Source organism: Frankliniella occidentalis, unplaced genomic scaffold (genome assembly GCF_000697945.3).
Source record: "Frankliniella occidentalis isolate FOCC.00 unplaced genomic scaffold, Focc_3.1 Scaffold23, whole genome shotgun sequence".
Classification (NCBI taxonomy): domain Eukaryota; kingdom Metazoa; phylum Arthropoda; class Insecta; order Thysanoptera; family Thripidae; genus Frankliniella; species Frankliniella occidentalis.
The window spans coordinates 2834031-2843499 of record NW_026267153.1 but is presented as its reverse complement, the minus strand read 5'-3'; the positions used below and the strand labels follow the sequence as shown (position 1 = coordinate 2843499).

The following is a 9469-nucleotide window of genomic DNA, read 5'->3' as shown; positions in this document are numbered from 1 at the left end:
ACACAAAGTGCGCCGCGTAGTGAACTAAAGTCGCCGCGCCGCGCAGCGCAGCAGCGCTCTCTACCGCCGCATTGGCGTGACTTGCGCTTAAACCTATTTTAAGCTTTATTCTTCTCATGACAATGGTGTTTTTCGACTAACGGAAGCTCCTGACTAATCAGTAACGTTCATGTTCTACCCGCTATTCTTCTTCCTCCGTTAGTCGAAATACACTATTATGCGCCAATATTTTTAACGAATAACAATCCGCGTACGTACCTTCCCCTTTCCAAAAATGCGGCTCCCCCAAGTAATGTTACTTCTTTGTTTAGTGGCTGTCGGCTCGATCGACGGAATATTTGCTCTTGGACTTCTGCTCTTGCCGAACCCCAGAGTACTGTACCCTGTAGGGAGCGTGTGCTCAATACTTGATGTTGATACCTCTCAAAAGTGTTTGAGTTTCCAGTCACATTTTCTACAAATTAACCATTAGAACTTCAATGCCCACTCAAAAAGAGATCCATACTGATATCTCTGTGGAAAAGAGGGAATTAAAGTCTCAATACAGTTTTCACCGCACGTGCCAGCTTTGCAGGCTTTGCAGCCTAGATTGCATACCCAGCATACTTTAGCAAGTACAGATTAAAAGGGTCGACGCGATTTCGCTCCTCTTACTGTCACGGAATCATTCCATACTGCGATGCACATGCACAGGGCTGCTTAGCCCGACCCTTCTTTCGAACGCTGAGTGCGACGTTTTAATATTCCATTCACATCACGGAAAGCAAGCTGCCCCTTCATAGGACGAGAATACTCCCCGCAGCGCCAGATCTCGACGAGGCTGTTAGCGTTACGTCTTGACGGTCTTGGCGCCCAGCATCTTCTCTTCGTCGGCGACCTGGCCCTCTTTGGCGGTGCGACCCTTCCGCCGCCGCAGCACAGCCAGGATGGCGAACTCGGTCGACCACATGGTGATGGTGAGGGCCGTCATGCAGTTGACGGTGATGATGACGTAGTTGTAGCTGCCAAAACGGTCGCGGATGAGGCCTGTGGCAGACCGTAGCAAGGTGTTAGGGACATGTTTCAAACTAACTTGAGAGAACTAAAAACACAAAAACTTGCCAACTAGCGGGCCAAGAGCCATGAAGATGAGGCCGTTGGTCACGGACTGCAGCCCGCTGGCGGAGGGCAGCCGCTCGATGGGCACGTAGTCGGGGATGACGAGCACCCAGTAGACGGTGCGGAGCCCCTTGGCCACGCCCAGCGCCAGCATGACGCCGATCAGCGACTCGTACGAGTAGCAGAAGATGAGCACCGTCCTGGTGGCGATGAGCAGCGCCAGGCCGATCATGTACATGACGCGCACCGGCTGCTTGCAGACCTTCTTGACGAAGGGCGCGAGGAAGCGGAAGATGATGTCGGCCACGGCGATGATGGAGACGAGCTGCGCGATCTGGTCCGTGTCGAAGTTGCGCTCGCCCAGGATGAAGGGCGTCAGCAGCGAGAAGTTGATCTCGGCGAACACGGCGAACGACAGCCCCAGCATGAGGTTCACGTACACGGGGTCGCGGAGCAGGTCCAGGTCGAAGAAGAGCACCACGGCGCGCATCCAGCGCCGCCACGTCGGCAGGTCGTCCTTCTTGTCAGCGTCCTTGAGCTTCGCATTCCCGTTCATCTCGGCCTTGTGGTGGCCGTTGCTCTTGCCGCTGGAAGCAGACAGAGAGTGTTAGAAGCTCGATTCTCGATGCTCGATGCTCCGCTAAGCTTGTTCTCGGTTCCTGCACGTACTTGTTGGCAGCCTTCTCGTCCACGTTGAGCGCCAGGACGCTGCCGCCCAGGTCTGCGTGGTCCGCGTTGATGGAGGCCATCGAAGCCCACACGGACGCGCCCAGCGACCCGTGCTCGTGGCTCGTGGCCCTGGACAGCACGGCCACGCCTGCGGACAGAGGCGCGTCAGTCAGGGCCGAGCAGCGCGGCCGCCCGCCCGCCGGCCGTGCCCGAGGGGCTGCCTGCCCCCAGGCGCCTACCTGACTTGTGGCTCGCCGTGGAGTAGCGGCGCCGCAACAGCATGGGCGCCTTACCGTCGTCCTCCGCGTCGCCCTCCTCGTCCTCTTTCTCCGCCTTCCTTTTGCCCTTCCCGTTCGCACCCCCCTGGCCTTCCTCCTCGTCCTCGGGCGCCTCGACCACCGCCTCCAGGAGGCCCTCGGACTTGGGCGCCATGTCGACCATCTCCTCGTCGTCGTTGTCCTTCTCGTCCGGGGCTGAGCTCGGGACACAAGGCGAGGTCGAGTTACAGGGGCACGCTCTGTCGGGTGGGGTCGGTCACCATGCATAGCAGGCACACTCACCTTCCCTGACGAGGTGCCAGCGCACGGGCTGCAGCAGGAAGGCGCCCACCACCGAGTGCAGCGACAGCGCGCCCAGCAGCAGCGCCGTGGAGCGGGCGCCGTACTCGCGCATGGCCAGGCTGATGAGCAGCGGCATGAACACGGGGCCCAGCCCCGTCACCGTCATGGCGAAGCCCATCGCCACGCCGCGCCGCTTGCGGAAGTACGTGTTGATGGCGAAGGCGAACGAGGCCATCGTCAGGTTGTACCCGGCAGCTGCGCGCAACACACGGGGCGTCATGGAGGGAGGGTGGCTCACTACAAACAGCCGATCTAGACGGGAATAAGTGAACAACTTACACATGATGATGCCGTAAAAGATGAGGAACTCGACGAAGGAACGGGAGAACGACGTGAGCACCACGCCGACGAACACGAGGAACGACCCAAAGAGCGCCACCTTGCGGTAGCTGAACCTTCGTAAAATTGGTCCATTAAATAAGCCTGAAAATAAATTAGACTCTTGAATAGCAGAAAAAGAGGGGTCGTTAGCCAAATGATGACATGAGCAGTGCTTACCTAAAGCTAAACCGAAGGCATTGTTAAGATTCATTATCACAGCGATTCTAGTGGTGCTAATACCTAAATCAATAAATATGTCTCGGAATACGAGGCCAAAGTTTTGCATAATTGGTATGATAATAATCTGCAACAACAACAAAAATATATGGAAAAGGTGATTTTGGCAGAACTTCTAAGTAAAATAATCCCCTTTGTGGAAACTCACATTATTAAGAGCATAAGCTGCCGCTACTACCCAGCCGTACCCTCCGTCTGGAGGGACCATGCCCTCCGGGTAAAAGGGAGCTGGGGCCATGTTGCCTGAAACAAAGAAACATCTTTTACACACGACCGCACGCCTTTGCTGCTGCAGCATTCACACATATCGCCAGCCATCTGTTGACGCCGTCTCGTTGGCAGCACTCGTTGACACTTGAATCACCACCGTTCCATTACCCTCGCGGGCCGGCCGAACAGAGAGGTGTAGCAGCCATAACGTTTTCTCCTGCCGGCCGATACAATGGAACGGCAGCGGGGTGGGAACAGCGGGGAGTGGGTATGGGAGGTTAAAGAAGATCCTGACGGCCCGCTTGTCGTGTGGGGCGCGTGCCTAATGGGAAGGTAACGTGCGGAGCCGTGCGGGCGGTGGGAGGGGCGCGTGGCACTGTCAAGTTATGCCGACTATACTGGACCGTGGCCGAGACCTCGAGCGGGGGCGGTGACAAAAGTCAAACAAAGTTGTAAAATGGTTTCGATCGATGAGGCCAGCGAGTACCTCGACGAGGACTCTTTGTCAGCGTTATTCGCGTAATTATTGGGAGCGTGAAAGGTTGGCCAATCCAGCAAACCCATGAGCCCAGAGTGCAGAGAGCAGCCCTGCGGCCGGCAACCGGGGAGCAACACTGGAATCGTGAGGGACAGCCTTGAAATAACCCGAGAGTCGCGCTTGACACTGCCGAGGCCCCCATACGATACGCTTGCCTCCGGATTTCCCGCAAAAGGTCACCGAGAACAAATGAAAGAAAAGGAGGCATTCTGGCTCTTGGACCCTTTCGCCTTTGCCTCGCCCCGGCCACGTGGGCTGAGCGGTCGCAGTGAGGAGGCAGTCGAGGGCGGGGCGGGGCGTCGTTCTTCAGGGTGTTTGTCTGGATGCTGTGGGATGCACCGGTTCCGGCTAATGGGGCCTCGGCCGTGCAGAGGACCATTCCGGAGGATAGAAGCCGCCATCCATCCAGCTTGGGATGCTGTGGATGGACCGCACACCGCGTACGACCCCCCCTCCCTCCCCCGCAAAGTATACTACTATGGTGGGGTACTTTTGAATGTGTGCCCTTTCGCAAAGTAATGACGTGGGTAGTGAATATGTTCCCCACACTGAACGTTCCTCGAGGTGACGCTAACCAGGGTGTCTACACACCTACCTGCACTTATGTGGAGTGTTGGGTGGGTAGGCCGCCGGCTGCACAGGTTTGCCTACCCAGCGCGTTTCGGGGGCTATCGATGGCATAAGGATCATCCAGAAAGTACGTCTGTCGTCCGCCGAAACTGCCAAGTTCAGCCGAGGTGAACAGCTTCTCATCTCATAGCGCCTGATGGGTAGGCAACATCCTGCCTGCAACGCATGCGTGTACAGCGGGGTGGCCTACCCTGAATCTCGCAGGCGCCGAGCTCCCGTAAATAGCGGAAGGGGTCTGAGGAAAACGGGGCGTACGCTCTGTAAGAACCCGTAGCGTGGCTTGAGCTGGCAACATCCGTCAGGAAAACTACCTTGCTACACGTTCGTGTTTTTGGATGCAAAGTAACCTCGGCCATCCTGCAGTTTCTAGTTAACAGGCACAGCTACAGACTCGCCCGCCGTCCATCTCAAGTGGGCATGGGACGCATCATGGGCGCCCGCGAAGGTCGGCGCGGACTGATTAGGAAGGAGGCCCGCCGGGCAGAACAAGACGCCATAATCCGGCTGGATTAAAATCAGCACGCAAGCCGCGTGCAGTGCAGAGCGACGGGGGCTTTTGGAAGAATTTCGGCTACTCTTTGCACCCCGCCTGTCACTGCGTCGTGGGCGCGGAGCGCGATCTTTTGTCGTTCGAACGAGAAGCGAACAAGGCGCGCCGCGCGGTGTGCGAAACTCATCTGGCGGCGGCGGCAGGAAACCTCGTCTCGGCGAGGAAGCGCCGCCGCCCGATGGCACAACGCAACCGAACCGCGGACGGAGTTATATGCCGTGTCATTGTCATGACGAGGAAGCCACGCCCCCCAATGCAATGTGCGGGCTCGTGGTGAGAGGAGGGAGGGGCGCGGCGGGAGAGAGACGGAGCGAGAGAGAGAGACAGAGAGACAGAGAGAGACGGTCAGACGGAGAGGCGGAGAAAGAGCGCAATGTGTGTTTTGATGGGAAGCTAGTTGAGTTCGAGGAGCAGCATCAGCGCCTCCACCACACAGCCTTGAATTCATTGAGCCGCTGGGCGAATCAGCCCATAAAACAGTCCTATCGTTTGGTCGGTTGTACGAATCGTTCCCTAATTTGCGATGTTGACAGAAAAGTAGACCTAAAAACGCCCTCCTCCTGATAGGCAGACAACCTTTAGGTACACACGTGTTGCCCAGTAGGCCGGCAGACTGTGTGTAGCAGCAAGAGGGAAGGGCGCTGGAGTTTGTCCGAAGTTTGGGGACAATTGTGTCATACACCTGTCTGGCGTCGACTCTCCCAGAGACCTGTAGCCGTTTCGTTCATCGGTTATTGCAGGACACGAATCGACGCCAAGTTTTATCAGGCAGATAACGACCCGAATCCCTGCGACGTCACGTCATCGCGCCCAACAAAGGGGGTTGAGTTTTTGACCTCACAATGGTGGTTAATGGCCGCACCAGGAAAAATAAGACAATAATTGAGCCGATAACAGAATGTCGTCACAGAGAAAAATTAAGATATCGATAAGAATTATTATAAGAGGATAATGTCTGCTTCAAAAATACATATATAGTGTTCCCAAGCTGCAAACAGTAGGGCTTTCCTGACGATCTCTATGATCCAAGTTCACGGACAGAAAAAGATAACTACAATCAAAGCGCTTCGGGGAGGGGGGGGGGGCAGGAGTGTACCAGGTGACGGGAAGTCCAGCAAGTCAGTCGTTTCCTCCATACTATAGCCCCGCCCCGCTAAGCGATTGAGGGCGTAACTCCACCACGCTGCTGCAGGAGTTACCTCGGAGTTACTACTCGTGTCCTTTCTGTTTTTCTTTTTTTACTCATCTCAGTTCCCCCTTGAGGACTGCCAGCTCCTATCTCTTTATGCTCCAGGGCTGCAGCCCCACTCGCACCTGCCACATGGTGTCGATACAAAAAACGCCTGATTTTGGCTTAGAGCCATATTGCAGGGTGGCGCGGGAGGCCACAGCCCGCGTAATCTGCGATAGCTGCAAGCTGCACACGCTGCAGGCTGCAAGCTGGTCAGCTGCAAGCTCCAAGCTGAAAGCTGACCAGCTGCCGGGTGAGAGCAAAAAGAAAGGAGGGGAAAGGGACAGAGGGGAAGAATTTTCGCCCCCGATAGTAAAATTAATTTAAATTCATTTAACCAAAAATAATTTGTTCTGGCAGGTGCTTGGAAACGTTGATGCAGCGATAATGTGCATCTGATTGCCCACACGTGTATGAACCCTCTCTAGTTTTCTCAAATTGTAGATGTTTTTTTTTGTTTTGTTTTTTATCAATCAATGTTTACTACGCGGCCACTACTATCACTTTAGAGCGGCTCGCCGGCGTCTAGGGTTCCGCGACCTTCCGCGTCAAATATCTGAGTGTCATCTCGAGACAGTCCCGAGCGAACACGGGGTCGGAGAACAAACACGACGAGGATGAGAGTTTGAATATCCAGCACCAAAGAAAATGGTCAAAGTGACGTCACTACTGTCGTAAGTTTAACAACGACGACCACTACTGCGGCGGTACAGCGCAGTCCCGCACCTCGTGCACGGCAGTGGCGTATTAAGGGGGGGCGGACAGGGGGGGCGGTGCATCGAAAGTTACCTACATACAGGGGTTTTGTAGGTCAAATTGCCTACCTTTAGGCGGCTATCTAATGGCCCACAGGGGGGGCGATCGCCCCCACCGCCCCTCCCCTTAATACGCGCCTGGTGCACGGAGGGGTACACGGTGCACGTCCAAGGCATACCGCAGCTGTTTCCACTCCAGGCTCTCCCGATTGCAGCTATTAAGTCGCCCAACTGTACAGACCGGACGACGACGGCTAGTGCCGCGTGTCCACGGCCCCACTCACACGCGCGCGCGCGCGTATTTCGCAGAAAACAGTCCGGCGAGTCTAACTTCGGGCGCGCTGCCGGGGCCCGCCCCTGGCCCCGGGCCGACCGCGGCTTTCTCCGGGCCGACTATGAACACGCCGGCACACCTGTGTTGCCTCCCTGTCCGGGCCGCTGATTGCCGCCGACAGCTGACGGGCGGAGCGGCCGGAGCGGCCGGGTCGGCACGGCGCCCTTGACCGCTGGACCTGGACCCATCCTAAGGCCGCCGCTCACTCCTTGGTCATGTGGGTACAGTGTGCCCCGCGGCGTACTCATAGTGTACTCACAGTGTAGTACACCAGGGAGAGCGTGTCCCTCGCGAGAACGACATGACATACTCGTCATCGCAGTTGTTCTCCGTAATCCTTCCGATATGGCAGCCCACACGCTGCCTACCCACCAGGGGGGAGGGCGTGCCCACCTCGGAAATGTTTGCTCGAGGTGTACTTTCACGACCTTATCCCGGCGGCACGGGCAACGGGCACGGGCATAAACCGACCGGTCGTCGTGCTAAATCGATTTGATATGATTGCACTCAGACGAAAACAAAGACCTAGGGGAGAAACGACTTGGGTAATATTGCATGTGTCAATCTGGGTGTGCGATGGGGTGATCCAGGAGGTTGATCCGGGGGTAGTCCGTGTTAATCCAGGGGCACTCTAGGAGAAATCCGTTGTACATGGGATCACAGAGTGGTTCCTCTCTCGACTAAACACTACAGGTTTCCTCCCAACCGTGTGCCACACGGGTGACCTGTCTTCAGACCATACACTTCACCTCACTTCAGACACTCGGTTGCACCTCAGGCAGCAGGGGCGTGCACGCTTCCGGTTCATCTGTGGTCACCACCACCGGGGTCCCCGGCCGCCGGCGGTCAGCTCACCTGCGGTCTCGTTCCGCCGGACACAGACTTCGGGCGCGGTCGCCTATCCGGTCGCGGGTGGCGGCGGTGGCTAAACCCTTATACGCGACACGCACTGCACTGACGGCCCGCCGCTGATCGGCGTCGTTGGGGTCTCATGCCGCGCACCGGCTCGGCGTGCGCAGCGTGCGCGGGTCAGCGACGTCAGTGAGCTGCTCGGGCTGCTCGGCCGTACGCGGTGCGCGGGGGGACTGACTGGGCTCGGCGGCGGCGGCGGTCCTAGTGGCGGCGACCGGCCGCGGTCCCCGCGCGCGCGGTCCCCTGCCTGCACCCGCCGGCCGGCCGCGCCGCGCCGGTCCCGCCGCCGCGGCCCCACCCCGGCCCCGCCAAAGGGGTGCGAGCGAGACGGACGATCCGATCAACAGCGACAGCGTGTGAGTGACGGTGAGCGAGTGCGAGGGGCGGGGGAAGGTGGTAAGTGACCCGCGCGTTTCAATGAGCGTCTGACCCCCCTCCCTCCCCCCAGCACCCCCGCGGGGAGTCGGAAGGGCATTAGCGGCCCATCGTTACGGCCGCAGCGGGATACCAATTCATCCCGATATCCGAGAAGAAGAACCCGATCACAGAGACGACCGACGCGCGGGAAAGGCGCCACCGCGTTCGAAAAATCCGCGCGGCCAAACGAAAGCACCTGTATTGTGCGCCGTCACAGGCCTCTCAGCAGCAGCCAAGGCGCACTGCTGTCAGGCGAGATTAATCTCGTCGAAGAGCTCGGCGCGCAGATTTCCACGATCATGGCGGCCGGCGGAGGACGAAATCGACCTTATCACCCTTATCTCAGCGCCCCGCGTGTCCGCGGTGTCCGCGGTGTCCGCGCGTCCCGGAGCGCCACCCGCCCTGTTTAGGATATAGTGTAGTTCAGTCCCGCGCCCGTAGTACATCAGTCTACGACCCGGCCTGAACCTGGTGAGCCCGGGCCGCGGGAAAGCCTCCTAAACGGCGCGATTAAAAAGTTGCCGCCCTGCACCCTGTGAGGGCTGGGCGCCTGTCGGGCCCGGGGTAGGCAACCCGTCTGCACGCGTGTCGTGCGCCAGGCCTACCCTGGTGCTGCTCGAGGAGAGGGACAATATCGCCATCACTCCAGTGCAAAGCCACAACAGGTCGTGTGCCGCTCGAAGACTTATTTAAGGCTGTTTCTGTGTTTTGCAGCGCCTGTCACGACCTTCGGGCAGGACTCCCGCCGAGATTGTGCCATCCGCAAGGGCCGAATTGATTGAGTCGCCTGTGATCCCACACTATCTCACGTTATCTCTCCATCACTACCAGATGGACAGCGGGCTGGTGGGGGGGGGGGGGAATGAGGATGTTAAAAGATTCACTAAAAGCCATACGAGAGCTCAGTTTAGTGTCAGCACGTGCAACAGAGGAAAGAAATTGGCTCA

At 57.8% G+C, this 9469-nt stretch overlaps 2 protein-coding genes across 4 annotated transcripts in view; one reads left to right on the top strand and one right to left on the bottom strand.

Moving 5' to 3' along the window:
* Positions 1–9469, top strand: part of LOC113205083 (potassium channel subfamily K member 6-like) — a 21580-nt gene that overhangs the window by 9205 nt on the left and 2906 nt on the right. The gene's annotated exons all lie outside the window — the stretch shown is intronic.
* On the bottom strand, positions 462–8320 carry LOC113205080 (uncharacterized). Of its 2 annotated transcripts, none has more exons than XM_026420539.2 (9): positions 8049–8320; positions 3094–3188; positions 2886–3012; positions 2667–2810; positions 2328–2582; positions 2007–2240; positions 1768–1915; positions 1102–1685; positions 462–1026 (listed from the first exon to the last, which is right to left on the bottom strand). In XM_026420539.2, exons 2-9 carry the CDS (start codon positions 3181–3183, stop codon positions 830–832), a joined length of 1779 nt encoding a protein of 592 aa, XP_026276324.1. In that variant the 5' UTR covers positions 3184–3188; positions 8049–8320; the 3' UTR covers positions 462–829. The 2 variants fall into 2 exon arrangements, with proteins under 2 accessions (XP_026276324.1, XP_052120960.1); XM_052265000.1 differs by lacking the exon at positions 8049–8320 and adding an exon at positions 7967–7985.